This window comes from Tinamus guttatus, unplaced genomic scaffold, assembly GCF_059628265.1.
Source record: "Tinamus guttatus ecotype Peru unplaced genomic scaffold, ASM5962826v1 Tinamus_guttatus_pri_ptg000459l, whole genome shotgun sequence".
Lineage (NCBI taxonomy): Eukaryota > Metazoa > Chordata > Aves > Tinamiformes > Tinamidae > Tinamus > Tinamus guttatus.
The window spans coordinates 8,809,771-8,830,768 of record NW_028288993.1 but is presented as its reverse complement, the minus strand read 5'-3'; the positions used below and the strand labels follow the sequence as shown (position 1 = coordinate 8,830,768).

The 20,998-nt window shown below is 41.6% G+C and overlaps 1 protein-coding gene across 1 annotated transcript in view; it reads left to right on the top strand.

Moving 5' to 3' along the window:
* The window catches only part of TMEM132C (transmembrane protein 132C), a 175,796-nt gene extending 162,912 nt beyond the window's left edge, over positions 1 to 12,884 (top strand). Inside the window, exons 6-9 of the mRNA XM_088532499.1 lie at positions 1,080 to 1,285; positions 1,779 to 2,052; positions 3,045 to 3,236; positions 10,328 to 12,884. Of these exons, the coding sequence (XP_088388625.1) occupies positions 1,080 to 1,285; positions 1,779 to 2,052; positions 3,045 to 3,236; positions 10,328 to 11,527 (1,872 nt within the window). The 3' untranslated portion in view covers positions 11,528 to 12,884. The remainder of the gene's footprint in view (positions 1 to 1,079; positions 1,286 to 1,778; positions 2,053 to 3,044; positions 3,237 to 10,327) is intronic.
* Positions 12,885 to 20,998: the final 8,114 nt, after the last annotated feature.

The following is a 20,998-nucleotide window of genomic DNA, read 5'->3' as shown; positions in this document are numbered from 1 at the left end:
AATAAAATGGTATTGGAAAAGGCGGGTGGAGATTAAAGGGAGCGGGTGATAGTGTAAATAGATGTTCAGGTGGGAGACACATTACCAGTGCTAATGGTGCTCATTATGGATGATGAAATAGGATTCTGAAGGGATGGAAGCAGGACTAGGAATTGAAGAGATCTGCTGGGTTTACTGTTAATTTCTGCAGACATACCAACTCATTTAGTAATGTAACAGCTCCCGTTGCTAACCACTTAATGTATGATTAATGTGCTGCAGGATTTCCCCAGACATTTATGACACCTTTAGGAATAGATATGACAATGACTTTATCACATGGAGTCACTTCATACTATCTGCATCCCTCTTAATGATTTATATATTCGGGAGTGATTTTATCACTAGTACTCAGTAAGGTAATAAATGAGAAAACTCAATGGTCTGTAAATTACAACATTGATTAAAGCCGTGATTACTGATATAACTCTTACATGACTATGCTAATGCTTGCTTATATTTCAGGACAGTATTTACTTGTTAATGATAAATCTACTGCAGTGTTTAGAAATACTTTACAGCTTTAATCAAAATGAAAATATTTATAAACAGATAACATTTATTGCGGTTATTCTTCAATGGATAAAATCCATTCCAGAGCCAGCTCTGTCTTTAGACTAAAAATACTGTCACCCTCCGTGGAGGTCAGAACTCATCAGGGCAGAGCTTTGATTTGCTGTGGGCCCCCAGTGAGACCTGTGTGGGTTTGTTGGGCTCCTCTTGGGCAAGCTGGGAAGGAGCCTTGTTCTTCATAAGTTCCAGAGAGCCAGTCTGCCAGCGGCTCATTGCAGAGCAAACAGAAGATCAGCTGCCACTTCCAGAAATAGGATCCAGTCTTCAGGCATCTCCCATGTGGTCCCACCTCGTGAGTTTATGAGGGACCTCAGCACTCAGCTGCTTCTTTGGTAAAAGGCCGTCATGAACATGAAGAGAAGGAAGCCTAATCTGGTTTTAGTGCTGCGGGTTCCACTTGGAGCTTCCTTTGTCAAGGCAGTTACCTTCTCCTCTTTCTGTCCCTCTCCTTCCTCTCCTTCCACTAGGTTTCTGACAGGTGTGACTATGTTTTTGTCAATGGCAAAGAAATGAAAGGCAAGGTGAATGCGCTCGTGAACTTCACGTATCAGTATCTGAGTGCTCCTCTGCAAATCACAGTCTGGGTTCCACGCCTGCCTCTTCAGATCGACATTTCGGACACTGAACTGAGCCAAATAAAAGGCTGGCGAGTGCCTGTTGTTTCCAACAGAAGGTGAGTTTGAATTGCTCATTTTGGGAGATGTTTTTATGAAAAGAATGGAGTTGATTTTAATCCTCAGCAAAACCTACAACACCTACACCCCAAATACAGAGTCCTTCCCTCAGGAACAGCAATAGTGGAGTCCACAGCTTTGCATGGGACATTTGCAAATGTAATAAAGCTTTTAAAGTCTGTGACCATTTTGATTCTTTATGTGTGTCTATCATGTTCTTCCGGGGGTACACTGTGATGTCCTGATAAGATCCATTTACTTCAGCTGCCCAAATTAATAAATGCAGTTCAGAAGAAGCAATATAGTCCATTCACACGGTTCTTCACCAGCTTAATTAGCCAGGAATCAGCAATGGTGCCAACACTGCAGAAGGGAGGGCTGTTATTAAGGGAGGGACTTTCCACCAGCTAATATCCGTTAACTAGTTAATGTTAGTTTTCACTGATGTTCTTGAAAACATTTCTTTGTGTTTCATTTTTAATGGAAAAAAAGGCCCACCAGAGACAGCGATGATGAGGATGAAGATGAACGGAAAGGCCGCGGATGCACTTTGCAGTACCAGCACGCCATGGTGCGCGTCCTGACACAGTTTGTAGCCGAGGACTCTGGTCCTTGGGGTCAGCTGAACTACCTCCTCGGCTCAGACTGGCAGTTTGACATTACAGACCTGGTAATGGATTTCATGAAGGTGGAGGAACCTCACATTGCCAAGCTGCAGGATGGCAGGATTTTGATTGGACGGGAAGTAGGAATGACAACGATGCAGGTACTGTGCTCTGGACCAGATTCTGCCATTCCCATACAGTGTTCTGCTATCTTGGAATAGGATAAATTCCCATAACATTCCTGTGGCCTTCTGCAAAGGCATAGAAGGACATTGACCCAAGCTAGCTACAGTGTGAGGCAGGCACCATGGCCAGTAGCTAGAAGCCATGGAGCCTTCAGAGATGTTAAGGAGAGGCAGCACTTCAGACTTGGTGGGAATCCAGAGCCTTTGCCCCTTGTGGATGCAGGTTAGCAGCTGATGGGCACCATTCTGATTCTGGGACAAAAAGATCTTTAGAGTAAATTCTTTTGACCTGTTTAAACACTGATTCAGGAAACAAAAATATGACCTTCTTAATTGCCCTGAAGGCTGACAGTGGAATTTGCCAGTACTGTATCCCGGTTTCTCCCTTAGCTTAATCCTTGCTTAATCTAACACATCAAGAGAAAATAAAACTTGTCTAGGGTATAGATTGAGATGAAAGGTGTGAGAAAAGAGGATGTGGGTGAACTAGCTGTCTTCAGTTCTGTAAAGACAGCCATATGGTCATCAGTCTCATTAAAGGGAATGCATCCATCTTGATGTCTGTCAGAAAGAGTAAAGACAGAGGAGTGAGTTTTTCCAAGCAAAGAAGTGAAGGACAAATCTTAATTGGTGCTCCCTTTGAAATGTTTGGGAGTTAAGTCTGATGAGCTCATGAATACTGAGACTTAAAGTAGTAGGGGAAGAAATTTTTAAATCAACACTTGAAATGAATTGGTACAAATCGCATAGCTGAGACAGGATACTACCCAATATTGGGTTCCATCTCCTTGGCCACTACTTCTCTACTGAGCATTTTTTACGCACTCGCTGCATGAAACCAGACAGCCTTTTCAGCATGGTCTGTCTAAACACATTTCTGTGTCTAAAATTTTGAAAACAAGAGGAGATAATGACCAAAGAGATAATGACTTTATTTGATCAGCCTTTTCTTTTGGGTTTCTCCAAAGGTTTTGTCTCCCCTGTCCGACTCCATCCTGGCAGAGAAGACAGTGACTGTGCTGGATGACAAAGTGACCATAACAGACCTCGGAGTTCAGCTGGTGGCTGGGCTTTCACTCTTCCTTCAGCCAAGCACAGCAAGTAGTCGGGCAATTGTGGCTACAACCATTGCCCAAGAGCTGCTTCATACTCCTAAGCAGGTAATGTACAGTCTGGTTTTTAACTGTTGCTGGCATTGATCAGTATTTTATCAGTGTGATAGACTGAGGTGTTTTAGTAGCTTACAAGCTAAATGCCACAGTAGAGCGTAGTACGTCTGTGGCAATCGCTTTCCTGTAGAGGCACTCTGGAATTATCTTCTCATTTTTTACCTTGATATATGGACTTAATCCTGAGTAAAAGTTCTGACTACACCTATGTTTGTATTATTTAATTTTTTAGTGCACCTGCTTTAAATAATGCAACATCTATGGCTGTCCCAGACTTTTATTTTTGCAGCACAGTCTGTGGACAGTGAACCCTGCTTGCTGTATGAGCATGCCCTTGTTTTCCATGCCAGCAAGCACAGAGTTGCAAGTATCACAACAATTTAGTATTTTGGATGGCTGTAAAATCAGGGCAGAAGAAAGACAAACACATTTGTTTTTCCTCTTGGAGTCACAGTAGAATGCCAAACTCTCTTCTTTTTTCTAACTGGAATTTTGGGGGCTTCATCATTCAGTTCATTAGGGCATCACACTGCTGCTCCTCCTAAACCAAGCCAGTAAATTTCCATCTCCATAAAGGGAGTCTTTCAAGAAGTATGTTTCAGGTCACAACCCATATGGAAAAGAGGAGTGGAGAATGACACCAGATCAAGGCAAACAGTTGCTGTGGATCAGCCATAAAAACAAGGGTCAGGAGCAATGGAACAAGCTGTATGCTCATTGCTCTTTTAGTTAGTTGATTTGACAGGTGGGCCTGGGGACCATGCCATTAATGCCATCTACAGCTTCTACTCTCACAAAAATTGTATTTCATCCCACAGAAGTAGGGAGAGAACTCAAGTCAAGTTTTATGGCCCATTTTCATGATTATTGCTACCTAATTTTCTGGAACATAAAAATAATTTAGATTGTTTTATATCTTAGTGGCAGGAAATGCCCAAACTAGAAGGACATACTGCCCATCTGTTCAATTTACTTCATCCTGTAAACGTAAGAATCTTATGTAATTAACCCATTTATGCCCTTCTCCAGGGCTTAGAAACTACTTCTGACATATTGTCCTTAGACAAAGACTATAAAAGCAAAAGCTAAAGCACAGCTAACCTCGTTCTGTTGTGTAGGACGGAGTGCACTGTTTGTCCTCCAGCATCATTCGAAATATCATGGCTCTGACTGCAGATAAAAGAACTTCTGAGTCCAGACAAATTGCAGAGGTACTTAATCAACTAAGCAGGTTTATAGAGATCCTGACCTAAGTATGCAAGATATTTATCAAAAGCAGGTAATGACATATTATGACATGGCATTCCAATAGTGCCTAGCGTGGCATGCCACGTTTGCATTATGGCATGGCAATATGACATGGTGTTATACATCTTGACAGACACCAACCCTAAAACAGAAAGTGAGAACCCATCAAACCCCTTTTCCTCTGTAAGAGTTTAAAATCTTATTGAAGTTGTTTCTTCTCCGGCTTCTCTAAACCAGGACCTGGAAAACCCAAGGAAACCTACTTGCTTAGTAGCAATGCTGGTTAGTCATTTTTTTTCCACTCCAGGCATCTTTTGTCCCAGTCACCAGGAATCTTAAATCTCCTTCATCTTGCAGAAGCAAACTTCTGTCGCTGTCCCCTTTCAGCCCCTCCTAACTATTGCCTGCATCCATATCCTACCCGTATCTTGTTTTCACACTAGAAAATATGCTGAAGGGAACAGTCCTAGCATAGGAGTGGTCTATGGAGTCACATTCAGCTTTTTATTTCACTTGCATTATGAATGCAGGATGCAACATTTCAGCCACTTATCCTTGAAGGGTTTAATGCAAATGCAGGAATGCTTGTGGCTCAAGTTTACTAGAAGTGACTAGTGATTCAGGATATACCAGCTGAGATCCCTACTGAAGCTAAAATTTCAGAAGACAAGTACTAAGGTTTTATTTTTCTGAAAATCAGCCTTCTTTTGAAAAAGGGGGCTTTTTTTTCCTTGGGGGCAGCCCAGAACTAAGCATATACGTGTCAATATATGAATGTTGTTAGGACTTCATTATTGAAGTGTCAAACAGATTTATAAGAAGACCAAATCAATCATGCAAACCTCAGTGATACAGCTGAGCCACAAAAAAAGTAGCTAAGATAGTAGAAAGTTTTATTTTTCTCAGAAATGATTGTATATATCTCAACATTGTTATATGAAAAAAAGTTATTGTGTTCTTAGTCAAATATTTCATTGCCTGCACTTTAACATCTTCAATAGCCAAGCCTCAGCATAGATTAGCAAACGTCCTTGGTAATTGGTACTCTGGCAGGCACAGTATTGTGCCTTGCAAATTAAACAGTGCGTTACTATAGCACAATGGAAGGCATAAAACATTATACAGATTGCGCTATTACACATCCTTCAATATCATATGAATGAACTTAGCATTTTAGCTGTGACTTTCTTTCAGTGAACATAATGGCTAGATTATTTTCTTGATTATAATGACTACACTGTTTCTGCATAAATAGCATGAAGTAGCCAAAGCCAAAGCAAAGTCTTTGAAAGTTTATAGTTTCCCCCAATACTGAGCAGCCTCAAGACAATAAGTCAAAATTGTTACTCTTGGGTGCCCTAAGTTAGGTATCTTTAGCCAAGTAGCTATTAACCTGAGGTGACCCTAAGAGGTGCCAAGACCATGGCTCTATTATGAAATCAGTGGGGAGGTCATTGATGCTGAAGAGCAGATCATTGATTTAGATGCCTAAAAATAAATGCAGGTTGACCAACTTTTAAATATTGAAGTTGAATTCATCTTGGCTAAATTTGCTTCTGAAAATTGGGAAACTAGAGCTGTGAGCAGTCTATTTTTAGTGGCCATCTGCTCAGGTAGAAAAGCTGCTCCATTTGGTTTGCAGAATGCTGTTGAATCAACACTACCATTTCTAAGGCTTCCCCAAAATCATAAATAAAACTTTCAGTGTTTTAAGTGTTTTGTGACTAGAGTGAGCTTCAAGGACTCTTACATTTCAGCTGGCTCCGCAGGGGAAGCTCACAGCTATGTCATAGCTTTTTCATCACTGTAGGGGATCACCTATAGTCTAAAGAACTGAAATGGAAGACTGGATAAAACAAAGAAAAAAAAAAAAGAAAGCCTTTAATAAATAGCTGTCTTCATTAATATATCTCTAAGTGCTACTGGAAAACTACAGACATTTTCTTAGGCAAAAAAAGAGCAATGTTAGTGTTTGCTAAAGGCCAAATTCTTCTCCTTCACACATGTAACTCCTGTTGACATCAGTGACAAGAGCCAATTCTGCGAGGTCCTGCCTCACCTCTGGGATTGTCCTCTGAGCTGTCACCTCTCGTTTTGGTGGGAGGTGTGGGTGCCCAGCACCTCTTGAGCCAGAGACCGGCTGGGCTGACTTATGCATCCCTGCCTTTTGGATTGACAGGATGCTCTTCTGTTTTAGCTTATGTCCTTCGTACAGAATAGTTCACTGAGAGTTCACTGATGTTTCTGATTTAAGTAACAGATATTAAGGGTCTTTTTATGCTATGGGCTCATTATCCCTATCTGGCAATATAAGTTGTATTTAAATTGTATTTATATCCACTTTAAGGTGACAAAGCAATGTAATGGCACACAAGTATGACAAAGGAATTAAGCAGCTTGGGAGAGGGAGAAAGGATGTATTGTTGGATAAGAATCTGAATTCTCCCATTGCAAACACAAGCAAATTCCCACTGGAAAGGAATGTCACATTAGCAGATTGGACAAAAAGGGGAGAAAGAAATTCACAGTAGGGGAATGCATGGTTTGAATTAAGATCTGAGCCTTGGCTGCCTTTCATTTCCACATCATAACGATCAAGCCCCACTTTTACTACATAAGCCACAGGCTTAAAAATAAAAGCACCCAAAATACTTTGGTATTTCATGTGATAAAATTGCTAGGAAAATCCATTTCAGCATTCAAGTCCCCAAGTAAAAAAATCAGGTATATTCTAACAGAAGCTGCTGAAAGTGGTGTTCCCTGGCCTTTGCTTGAAGGAGGGACACATTTGTTATCTGCAGAGGCATCCAGCCTCCATTTCCTGCCTTTGATTTCCTGATCACTCCCAAACTATTGCAGCTGACCGCAGCAACTCAAGACTTATTCATAAATAATTTTATTTGTATTTTGGTGAATGAAGACCATTAAAAGGACTCTTACTCCTGGGCATGGAATGGAATCAAATATGCTGATCTTTCATCGCTCTTTCTAAGCAGCAGAATTCTGTAAAATACTATCATTGATGTGATCTAATGTACAGTATCTGACTCCCTTCACATGGTCACAGTCACCATGTAAATCTTCTCATCCTCTAAGAGATGCTGACAGTAATGGGTAGTTGTTAATTTGTTTAGAGTGCAAATGAGTAGGTGTTTGTGTGTGCATATGTGAAAGGGAGAAGAAAAGAGGAGGAGAGAGCAGCTGGAGAGCCAGATCATCCTTTAAACTATTTGTTTATGCTTAATATTTAATGAGCAAGGGCATTTGTCACCTCTGAATTGAGGGCATCAGACATGGGGCAGCAGCTTTGCAGGTACAAAGGCTCCAATTCGTCTTCATCTGCTGATAGTAATTGGAGGACCTTGTCAGCGATACAGAGGGGATTTATTGATGCAGTACATAGGATTTGCAGAAACAGCTCTTTGAAGGACATAGCACTAAGTCATTTTTTTTTTCCTTTTTTTTTTTTCTTTTTGGCCTTTCAGAATTTATAATCATTTAGGAAATTCACTTTTCCTGCCTTAAGCTTGCCTTTAACTATGTGAATGAGGGGAGATGATCTGATGCCAAATAGAATATTTGGGCTGATGCAATGCATTTTGGCAGGATTTGAGATTCTCTCCCCTTTTTCCTTTTAATTAATATCATCCACAGTGATAGCATGACAGCTTTGTGTTGTTCTGTGAAGAAATTGATTCTTCCTGTAAAAATAGAGTCTCTTTGAAATAAAAAAATAAAGTAGAAAAACTTAGTACTGACTGAAAACAATGTCTTGGCTATTGTGCAGCTCTGCTGTACTAAATCACGTGTGCCCACCAACCTCAGCTAATAACCATTTCCTTCTGCTCTACATCTGCTTCATAAAACCAGGAATATGGAATGAGGGGAGACCTTCCCATTACACAGGAAGTCCATGGCAGAGCTAGGAAGAGATTCAGGCCTCCTCATTACCAACCTTGACTCTATGAAATTTTCTACTCATTTTCTCATCCTGCTTCCCAGGGTACCACAGGTAGACAGCATCAAGCCTGTTGTGATACGTGCTTAAAACGATGCTGTTGGTTTTACCTTCTGTAGGTTCATAAAAAAAAAAAGTGGATTGTTTTAATTATGTCAAGGATAATGCTTCACTTAAAACAAACCCTTCTCCTGCTAAATGGCTCTTGTATGATTCTCTTTCTTTCAGGTGAATCATTTGCTCTAATCATTTCTAAGATAGTGTAGTACCTCTCCAGTGGTGCATGAGGTTGTCCTCCTTCTGCTTTAGGGATAAGACAGACAGCAGGGTGTCAGATTCCTTGAGGAGCTGCATCTTTTCCTCCTGAAACAAATCCATAGAAATAATATTCTTTACTTTCCCACGGTTGGGTTTGCTCCACTATAGACTTCTGTGATGCAAATTCAGGCTGCAGCGCTGTGTTTCAGACTGCTCAGCCATTTCAGGATTGTTTCTCTAATGAAAGATCAGCTGTTTTAATTTCCTTATTCACATTGCCCTTCCCAGCTTTTGAGTTACCCTGGCTCCACTTCAACTGTTTGAAGTGCATTTGAATCACCAAGTACTTTGCCTTCTTTCCTGTTGTGCCACAACTTATTTTCCCTCTTTCAGTCCCTTAAGAACTTGCTGATAGCACTTTGGAAATCAAATATTCACTATATTCCAGCCTTCTGCACAGCTAAATGCCCCTTGCTGTTTTCATTGGAAAGCTTTAAATTTAACTAGAAGGGTAGCAATTCCCTTTGTTTATAACCATAGCGTAACAAATTGTAACCAATTGAAAACTGTATTAGATTGTAAATTTGCATTATGACTGGATGTTAACAGGGTGGCAATATTTTTCCCTGATGGGGATTTTCAGCCCAGTTGTTCTGACGTACCCGAATGTAACGTTATTAAGGCTCTCTACAGTTTAAGACTGGTGAAGAAAAGAAATCCATTTCTATGTAAAGCTGCTTTCCAACAACCTGTGTGCATGTCTTCTGGCTAAACAGGCAAGACCTGGAGCAAATGAAAAAATAAACTCCTGCAAAGAAAGCCACTGAGATGTGGAGGAGTAAATATCTATATCCTGTATCATCTGGATGGGAAGAGCTGACCTCTAGCTTTGTATATGCTTCTAATGATGACTTCTGAAAAAGATTTTATTTTTTTCTAAAAAATTAAATTAAAGTGGAATTAAATCTTGGCCATTTGGATATCAGAGATCACACCAGATTCCCCATCATCCCCTCCTAGACATAGAAATGCAGTGGACTTTCAAGTTATCTTGAGGATTAAGTGTGTTTCCCTTAAAAAAAGCCTTTACCCTGCACTTGCTCTGTGAACCTTTTTCTTTCAGTTGAATCTCTTGCTCCAACCATTTCGGAGATGCTACAGTAGCTCCTTATTCCTGCTGAGATATTTATGCCCTGTTTAATCTGACAGCTCTCTGTGAAATCTCTGTATGGGGAACATGAGGAAAATAGGAATACTGTCAAGTGACTCTAGTAGTTTTTCCACTTACCTCTTTCAGGTTTTGTATGACAGGAATGGCTTTCTTTATAAATCATGTAAATTATAGCTTGTTAATGTTGGTATTATGGACATATCCTATCAATTGTTTTTCAGTTTCTCTTGCAAAACATTTACGTGAAGGATAGCAGTGGAATCTTCCTGAAAAATGTGGCCAATTTTCTGCACCATCGGTTGAAGCGCGGTGTGCTTTGAATGTAGTGCAGAGCAATTGCCTCCCATGTCCTCCCACTGCTGTCCGGAGCTGGGAGGCTGCTGAGCTGCAGTGGTTTGAGGTGTTTTATTTAAGACCCTGTCTTTAACCATATCCTTCTCCTTTCAGGAAGCTGTGGTAAGCACCTGGATTCAATTCAGTGACAGCTCTGTTACTCCCCTGGACATTTATGACTCCAAGGACTTCTCCCTCTCTGCTGTATCGTTAGATGAATCTGTTGTCTCGACCCATCAGAATGCTGCCTTAAAGTGGCCAGTTGTGACAGCAGAAGGTGAAGGTCAGGGCACATTGATCAAGGTGGATATGATGATTTCTGAAGCGTGCCAGAAGTCCAAGAGGAAAAGTGTCCTGGCTGTGGGGAACGGCAACATCAAAGTCAAGTTTGGCCAGAATGACGCTGACTCCAATACAGGTGGAGATTATGACGCTGATGAGATTGAAAATCACGCCAGCGACCGACGGCACAAGGTGTCGGATCAGGATCGGTATGGTCAGGATGGACGATATTTCGGTAGCTCTTCAGCAGAGAGAGAGGAAAGTGCCATCAGGAAAGTCAGTACCACAGCAAAGTCCGTAATAAAAAATAAAGTAATTAAAAACAACAGGCTGGATGGCAGCAAACTCTCAGATGACAGTCAGCTGCAGAACATTCCCATAGACTTCACCAACTTCCCTGCTCAAGTTGACCTTCCAAAAAGCAACACAGGCATGGAGGAAAATGACCTGGTACAGACACCTAGGGGCCTTAGTGATTTGGAGATCGGGATGTATGCTCTGCTAGGGGTCTTCTGCCTGGCAATCCTCGTCTTCCTAATAAACTGTGCAACATTTGCACTGAAATATCGTCACAAGCAGGTTCTGGTGGAAGGACAAGCCACCATGACCCATTCTCATGACTGGGTCTGGCTAGGAAATGAAGCAGAACTGCTGGAGAACGCAGCAGACGTGTCACCTCAGCAGGATGAGCACACAACAATTATTGACCGAGGGACGGGCTGCGAGGAGAGCAACCACCTCCTCAATGGCAGTGCTCAGAAGAACACTCAGAGCCAGATTCATAGGTGTGCTGACTCAGGGGGCAAACTTGGGAAGGAACAGAAATCCGAACCTTTACATTCTCCGACATCTAAACGGAAGCGGGTAAAATTCACAACATTCACCACCATCCCACCCGATGATGGTTGTCCTACTGTCAACTCAATCCTAAGTAGCAATGATGATGATATTAAGTGGGTATGCCAGGATATGGACCTGGGGGACTCCAAAGAGATACGAAACTACATGGAGAAGTTCAAAGACAAAGTGTAGCTCCTCGCTGGTTTTATGGGTTTAACCACACCTTGATGCCTTCAGTTCTACAGTATATATTGGGACAGATGAGGGGGAGGGGAAGGAATCCACAGGAGAAATGATAAGGCAGTTTTTATAATCAGGGAAAGATATTTGCCAAACTGTCCATGGTTTGCTTTTTGTTTTGTTTTTTTCGCTTTGTTTTGTTTTTCCAGTGGATGTTCTACCGTTCATGGATTTAGGAAGTGGAATATAAATAGCAGAAAGGAGTAAGAAATTGGAATGACCAGTATGATGAACTGGGCAAGGTGAGGTTGTGAAAAAAATATTTTGTGGGTCATCATAATCATAATGATAATAATGTTTCAAATTACCAAAAATATTTGTTAAAAAATAGAACATAAGAAAGCATGAAAAGAACAAACAGGAGACAATAGCTTGTTTATATTTCTAATCAAACATCGAGTTTATGGACACATGACCCATAAGAAGACTTTTTAGGTTGTTACTCGATCCGTTTCATTCTGTTCCATCATTTGAAGTGAAGACACATCCTTGGCATGAAGTCTGTGTGAAGGAGGAAGGAAATACCTGGTTTTATGTTTCTGTTTGTCTTACAAGGTTATACTGAATCATTTTCCATTTTGTGTTTTTTTTAAGATCTTTAAAAAACAGGAAAATTTGCAATTCAGTAAGTTTACAGTGGACCAAGAATATTGTGCTTCTAAGTTACCTATAAATAATTTCCTGTCATTTAAAGAACTCAGAGGACAAATACTGACTAATTATTTCAGTGTGGTGTCTCTTCTGAAAGCATAAGAAAGCCTCGGTTCTTTCATTCTAGCTAGAAATGTGTTCTGTTTGGAAGAAGTGTTAATTTTACATTCACTTGGATCGTTCGTTTAGTTGTTTGTTCTAAATTTCCACAACCAAAGTTCCCATGTTTCACCAAGGGAGGAAGGTGCTGTTTTATGTTAGCATTTAGAAGTAACAATTGATGGAAATGCCCCACTGGTGCATTTTATATGTACCTGGAGACCATCACAGGCCAAATATGTACAGCCTGGATTTTGTTTTTTGCCAAGTCCATGAATTTATAGTTCTGTAATTTCTGTTTATTCTAATATCACCAGTTCTAGTCAAGCTCTGAAAGCTGGAAGAACGGACAGAAAGACACTCATTGTCCTCAAATGTTTATGTCCTTATACTGGAAGAGCTGGCCTCTGGACACACTGTTTGAAGGGAAGGAGATGTTACTGAACCAAGATCAAGAAATATGTGGAGCAATTTTATGTTTTTTTTTGCCCTTGGACCAGCTCAGACTGAAAATTCTAGATTAGATGGTAAAGCTGTTGTTTTGAATAACAAAATACAAGACCAGTAATGAATCTGAAGCCAATACAAAACAGAGTAGTAGACTCTCTGTGTAAAATGGCAGAACTCAGCGCCACTCAGCGCCAGTTTACACTAACGTAGGGTACAGATCAAAGTCTATGCAATGAGGAAACCACTGTAATCCAAAATCTTTTTGTTACTGAAAGGAGGTTGTTATAGCCAGCCTTTTGGCAAGCAGTATTATGTCTTGACTGTTAGCTGGAAGCACTTGCATTGGTTGTCAGTTCCTGTCTTTAGACCCATCTATTTCCCCCCACACCCTTTTTTTTTTTTAATTATTAAACTCGGTAGTTTGGGTTTTATTTTTTTTTTAACTTGGACAAAATCGATCCTGCCACCCAGTAACATAGATGGACGTTTTAACAAGATATGCCTAGTATGCATTGTAGACTGAAAGAATGTAATATTTATTTATACATTACACAAATTGTAATTAAAATGCTTTACATGGCTTGTCAAATTAGCCTCTCTTTTCTGAGGGGAATGGGCTGTTTCTGTGACTTCTGTGTTGAAGTGCTTCATCTACTGCTGAACAGCGGGGTAAAAAAATCTGAGCTGCTTTCTGAAGAGAGAAGAATAGAGATGTATAGAAGTTTTTCAGTGCTCTGACCCTTCCTTTGTGAACCATTTCCCCTTCCCACCCAACATGTGGTGATGATGATGGATGGCAGGAGAAGACAGCAGGCAGGCACAGTTCATGGCATTGTCACTATTAATCATGCTCATCTTCATGCCGACCATCAGCATGAACAACTCCAGGAATCTTGCTCCTGATGTGTGCAACTTCCTTGCAGCCCAGTCATAATTAATTATGTTGCTTCTCTGATTGATACAGTAGGTTCGGATGGAAGCAAGTTGCAGTGAATCACAACTGACATGTACAAAGCACCCTGTATCCCAAAGGACCCCCAGCTCCTTTACAAGCTAAGCACAGCGATGCATCAGCTGCACCTTGGGGATCAGTACATCTCTCTGTGAAAATGCAGGTGTCTCTGAGGTGAAAAAGACATTTACAGCATGGAGTGGCAAAATACAGCAGGAGAGGAGCCAGAAAGATGGTCTGGGATGAAAATAATACACCAGTGTAGCACAGACTTACACAGAGTATAATTATATAAAATGCATTTTGAAGAAGGGGGAAAAAGATCCTAACAGCCCCAGTGGGTTTTAGCACATGTGGAGGATGATATGTCCAGAAAACCAGCTCTGCCTTGCATTTTCTGGAATGCTGATACAACACTGGCCCAAGAGGAAAGGAGTGACTGCTAAATCACTATGGTATCTCCATCTAACGTGATAAGCAGTTGGTTACTGGGAGAAAATCTTAGGAGAAGATTCATCTTGCTCTGCATTTTCATGATGGCGGTGCACGTTTTTTGTTTGTTTGTTCTTCTTTTTGTTTTATTTTGCTATCTCACCATATTGGCTGGGGAAAATATTTCACAGTGAATAGAAGCAGCACTTCTAATTCACCTCCACACCACAAGCTCAAATGTTTTTCAAGAAACAGAAACATTTTTACATGGAAATGAGAATGGGAAAAAAATGAAGTTTCCTAGGAGAAACTGTTTTTCAATCCCTTTTCACAAGCAGTGATGTAAATTATTGTTGAAAGACACATTGCAATATTAGCTCAGGTTGAATTCAGCTCTTGCAGAGAGGAGCAGAGAGATTCTGTTACCGTGAGGAGAATTATAGGTTATTCATTGTATAACTGTGAAATAATCACAATCGTTTCTTTTTTTTTTTCTGTTTATTGACTGTATGTATAGCTCTCTGCTTGCTGTAGATTCAAACTTAGGTATTATGTTTGAGATGACTACCCTTCGAAAGGAAGTATTTTTTACATACAGTGATGATCATTGTGGCATTGGCCAATGTGCAAATGATACCTCTTTTAGGGGCAAAATTTTGTTGCCTATTAGTGATATACGAGTTCTCAGTGATGTTATTTTGTCATGGCATTTGAATTAGAAAGAGCTGCCTGTGTAGAGTGCCTGCCAAGCAGGTGCTTTGGGAGCCTCGCACATGTGGGGGCTCCTTTGCCTGGACCTGTGCTGTCCACCCACACACGCTACATTTTGCACGTGGACATTTGTGGCACTTCTGACTTTTCATCTTGTCTGTGCCATAATAATCACTTCCCAAACGGTGACAGTCACACACAACTGTCAGTATAAGCACATTCCATGGCCCAAAGGGGAGGCAAAAGCAGCAGTTCTAGAAGTGCTGCCGGATTCTTGGGGCAGCCAGTACAGCCACGTTGAAATGGAAATGGAAACAAACCAAATTGAAATGGAAACAGCATTCCTGGAGCGCTTGCAGTGTTTTTCTCTGTTACTTTTTCACTAACACATGCCAGTTATTGATTCTTCTAGTCCCAGCTTATCAGCTGATGGGTTTCGGCTAACCTCCATGGTCCCAAGATCCTCATCAACTCTTTTGCTAGTCACAACTACAGTGTTCCTGTCTAGAACCACACATGCTGCAAATCTGTGTATCTCCACTGAAGCCATCTGGTAGAGCCACGTTAATTGAGAGCAGACGGGAGCCTGGACCTTGAGTTTAATATGTATGAGAAGTCCTTGACTGTTATGGGAAGGGGTTATTTTAAAGCTGTCATGCCACATGGTGGAACTGAACCTAGACACGTGCCCAGCTGAGTAGTTGCTTTGCTCCTGCCGTGGAGAGGAGAAGGCTGCAGAGAGCTGGGCCCTGCTGCACGGGCAGGAGGAAAGGGCTGCAACCACCTCTCCTCGCATGGGCTGCTCTCCACAGCCACAGAAATTGGTTATATTTTGGTATTTCCTGTAGTAACAGGTGCCAGCCAGGCTGCTGGGACACTGACTCAAATGACGTTAACGAGGTGACCGTCCCTGTGCTGCCCTGGTACCTGCGGCCTCTGCCCTAACCTCAGTTGGGGCCTGACTTTTCCAAAGTCCATTTTTCTAGAGAGAACAAAAGGAGGCCAAGGGGTTTTCTTACATTCCTTGCAACTTGGCACTGTGATTCCTTGTGCCACTTGTATGTTTTAAGCCCAGAAGATACCACCGGGCTCGTATGGGCTGACCAGTTCCTGAAACATGGTTCTAAATTGGTGCATGTCCTCAAAATGGTGCGGTCTCTGTGAAGAACAGAGCTCTTGTGCCAAGAATCAGGGAGATTGCTGGTGTTTGGAGCCAGGGTGTACGGTTCCCTCCCCGAGCTCATCTGTGCTGGCACCAGGTCTGGGCTTGCCCAAGGGGGATGTAATTAGTGAAGTCACCTGGGGAAGGCAGTAACGAGCAGGAGGGTGGTTGGGTTGCAGGGCTGCCCAGGTGGGATGTGTTGTTTGTGCATGGGCACCTCGGGGAGGCTGCTGGAGCTGCAGAAGGGGAAAAAAACTTTGGGAGGTGCTGGGAAACCAACTGGCTGCTGATATAGAATGGACCTTGGTGGAAAAAGTGAGTCTTGATTTATTTACTTATTTATTTTAGTAGTAATAAGAAATCTCATGGAGCCTAGGTATCCCAGGACTGAAACTCATCAGGAGGAAAGTGGGTGGGTTCCCTCTGTGTTGCCCTGCTGAGGAAATGGCCTCTGCTATGGGCATGAAGTGGAGCCTGTGTTGTGCCCACATGGTTTGGGGCTTGCAGGGCTGTGGGCTTCTTGGGGAACCAGGAAGCTCCAAAGCTGGTGATTTCAACTAAAAAAAAAAAAAAAAGCCTCTGTGCTGCCAACATAGGTGGCCAAATTGCCCATGGTGCCCAGCTGGAGCTGGCTGGGTTTGCAGTGGGATTGCTGTGGTGTGGAGCTGGGCTGGACCCCCTGGACTGACTTCTGGGTTTTGGATACATGTGCTGTAACTACTGGGCTTTTTCAAGGTGTTTCTCTGAGATTCAGATCCTCCAGTGAGGAATTCTTCACTGACAAAATCTTTCCTAGGCTCTGGGAGAAAGTGGTGTAACTAGTCAGGGAAAATGCAGCGAGAGTTTCTCTGTGTTGAAAGGCTCCTAAGCTGGATTTCAGTGCTTAGAAATAAGCTGTCAGCAAAGATGTGGCAGCAGAGACCAATTATGATGCAAATTGCCAAATAACTCCCTCTTGATTACTTATTTTGGACAAACTCAGACTCATTCTTTTTATGTGTGCACTGGGGAAGGATTAAAAGGCTTTGTATGAAACTGCAAAATTCAAGCCAGTTAGGGACAAGATATCTGACGGCACATCCAGCAGAGCCCCATGCAGTTGCAAAGGCATCCTGTGCTGCAGGAGGGGGTGCTTTGCATCCTGCCAGCTTCTACCCAATATAGCAGCTTTCTGGAGATGCAGTAGCACATTTGGCTGATAAGTGTCTCTTGTTTTGTTTTTCCCCCTTTTCTGCTGGACTGTTTGTGATACTGTCTGCTTCAGGGCATGCAGCAAACTGGCTGCCTGCAGAACAGAATGAGAGACTGGAGAAGTGCCCTTAGGGTCTGGCTGCTGGGCTGGCTTTGCAGCGTTTGGATTTGTGTTACAAGGCTGGAATTTGATCATCTGAATTCACGTACATATGAATAGCACCTCAATTCCTCAAAGCATGATTTAGGCTAGAATCCTTCATAACCAGAATGTGGCACTGGAATTATTTGGGCCCTTCTGTTTGGCTAGAAATGCAGAAGAGGAAGGGAAATCCTACAGAAAGCTCTTATTTATTTTCTCATTTATTAGAGTTGGCCTAAAATATGAGAAATCCTTATTCTACTATTGGCCCTTATCAAACACTTCTCATTCACTTCTGGTTCCTGTAAGTCCTGTGAGAGAAGAGATTAAGTAAAGGCTTAAACAGTATAAAGGATGGAATTGCTTTTAAGTGTTTGTGGGGATTTTTTTTTTTTTGTCTTTTATGTGCATATTTGCACTGTCTATTCTGGTCTTCCCTGATGTGGACTGATAATTGTCCTGGTTTGGGACTAAGACCTGTTGCAAACCCTTTGAGACTTGCAGCTCCTTTGCCTGGCTCTCCCTGGCATGGGGAGCAGAACAGCAGGTACCAAAGCCTGTTCTGATGCTAACACCTAAGGAACAGTATGTTGAACTGTACAGATAGTGAGAGCTTTCCAAATAAATGATAATCAAGTTGTTATAGTGACTGATCTGAAAGCCAGTCATAATTCGATGTTATATGATGATGGGCAAGGTCTTGGTTCCCACACAGGGTTGTACAGCCCCTTGTTGGACTGCTGGACTGTAGGCAAAAAGCTCCATTCTAGACTTGCACCCAGAACAGTAGGCCACTAATGCCCATTGCTTCAGTGGCAGTTAATAGTTATATAGGATAGTTATAGGAGCAGAATTATTTGAAGATTTTTTTTCTTGGGTTATTATGACACTATAGATCTTACAGTAACCTAAGCTCAGTTTTATAATGATGAGACTCAATTTAATATGATATTGCTACAGGGTCTTTTCATAGGTTGTCTGAAAAGATTAATACATTTTTTAACAGAAACACTTTGGCAAATAAAGGCAGCACTTTCCATCCTTCCAGTCCACCCCTGCATTTTGGGATCTGCCGTTTACTTTTTTCATCATGCCTCCAGGGTCGTCATACCACATCCTTCAGCACAGCATGAGTGTTGAGTGTGTGTGGTGGGGTTTTCTGTGTTTTTAAGTGCTACAGGAATATCTGCTCTGTAAGGTAATGATAGAGTAGGCTTTAAAATATGTTCCAGTAAAATGCAAGATCGTGTTGGGGAAGAGGGCTTTTTGGATACCCAGTGAGTAGAATAAAATGGGGTATTCCCCCAAATGCTCGTCATGATTCTACTTTCAGCTCCCAGAGCTCTAGGACTTTATCCCTTGGGTAGCATTAATGAGACCCAGACAGCAGCAATCAAATACACTGAAAGAGGATTTCTTGCATTCCTTCTGTTACCTGATCCTCAAAACCAACCCAAGAATGTATAACCTCCTTCTGCATTATCCAATGGGATAATCTGGAACTTGTTATCTAATTTGAATACTTGTAACATGAAGAGCTTGATTAATGCATTTTTAGGAGCAGATTCCATTGATTTAATGTGCTAACCTTGTTTCATAGTTTGGAGAGGCAGTTTTTCCTTGTTCCATGGGCAGCAGTAGCTCAGAGGGGACGCTGGCAGCTGGATGCCTGTGCTCTGTCTGCTGCCCCTCACAAGCTGCCTTAGTTCTTGCTCCACAGCAAAGTCTGTGCACTTGGACTTGACCTGGCACTGTCTTGTCACTTGTGGCTGAAGGGAAGACTCCTAGATGTGCTAAGGAAATAGCCAGCTTGTCTCAAGTGGGAAGGAGTTAAATATTTATATAAGCATTATAGGTTTGTCACTGTGTGGAAGTGGCCAGAGTGAATTATCACCCAGGATAACATGCAGTTGTGGGTGATTGCTGTGGTTCATCAGAGCAAGGAATGGTTACCAGGTGTAGCATTTCATTTATGTTTCTCAAGAGCTTTGGGTTCACACAGTCCCTGGGTACAGACCTTTTTTAGTACAAATTTCAGAGATCCCTCCATATTTCAGATTCCTTCCTGGCAGTCCCTGTAGTAGCATCCTCTATCCATACAAAACTAACTGATATAGTAGGGCTTCTATTTATTCAGCTGTTACCTGTAAAAAGAGCAGATTAAAACACAATTCTTCAGACTGTTTAGAAAAGACTAAGAAGAGAGAGGGTTTTATCTTTTCCTTTTATGTCCTTTTCTCCCACTCTGTTACAACCCACTCCGCAAATGGGAACCAGCTGGGGTGAAAATCTGATCTAATTAAAATGAGGTGGTGGGAAGTGCAGCCCTGAAAACGCGGATATCAAGTGCCTTTTCTTGCAGCATCATTCCATTCCCTGGAGCAGGTACAGAAATGTTGCCCCTGCCAACAGGTATTGCAAGTTCCACCACCAGCTCCTCACCAGAGGAGCAATGCTCAAATACCTGCATTTGTCTTGTCCCTACATAGACTGACTTAACACGCTGCAGGTCTGCACTACGTACGTTTGCAGATGCATAAACTGCTGAGGAGTGGTAGGAAAGACTACGTTAAAATGTATGTAAATAGAACCGCATATATTCACAGCTTTTCTTTCATCTTATTTTAGTTTGGTGTTTTTAATATCCTGGTTTAAAATGCTCTTAATTTTGGATTTATGAATCAAGTTATACTTTGATGAGAACCTGTGTACTTACAGATTTTATTAAAAAGATGAGCAAATAAATATGAAAATGAAACAAGCATTTTACTAAACTAATCTAGTGTAATTTCACTAAACCACCAGAATGGAATAATGCAGCAATCAAAGGCTGTGATTAAAACTGAATCCATAAATCAGTGGATTCAAATTAACCATTCACCAAATTAAAGCAGCAGGTAATCGAATTCAGTGATAGGGCTGCTGCTAAAAGGAATTGCTCTGTGTTGGCCTCATTGGGAGATGAGATTGGTGATAGAAAAGGTCTTCAATTGACGATGCAAACCACCTTCAGCAGGTGAAGGGCATGAGGAAGTAGGTGCAGATGGGGCAGTAAATTAAACCCTTTCCAAGGTGTATCTCAGTGCAGACAAAAGCTGCTCCATTAACAGCAAGCACGTGTACTTTGAGAAATATTCCTTGACACCAGCATGAGATGGGGAGGTGGAGGAGGGCAGAAAGCTTGATGTCAGCTGAGATAATGGACATAAAAAATCTCTGTATGCCAAGAAATGATTTTAGGAAAAAGTACTGACCTGATTAGCCCATTTGCCTCTTCTCTCGTCATGCGTCTTTCTGGTAACAGTTACTTCAAGTGTAGAACTAGGAAACTAATATGGGTAATGTCATAACTGGTGTTCTAGAGTCGTCAGAACCATTTAGTTTCAGGCCGTGTAAGAATCTCTTGTGCAGCATGGGTGACAGCAGAGCATTTCTGAGTTGAACGTGGACCATCAATAGTGGTCAAGAACTTAATTTCAGATTTAAGGGTTTTTTGTGGGATGACAACTTGAGGACCTTGTTCTTCGTTTTCAATATATTTTTAATTTTAAAATAAACCAATGGAAAAGTATCCCCTCCCAATCCTGGACAAAATATCATGGAGCTGATTTATCTATTTTATAGTAAACACTA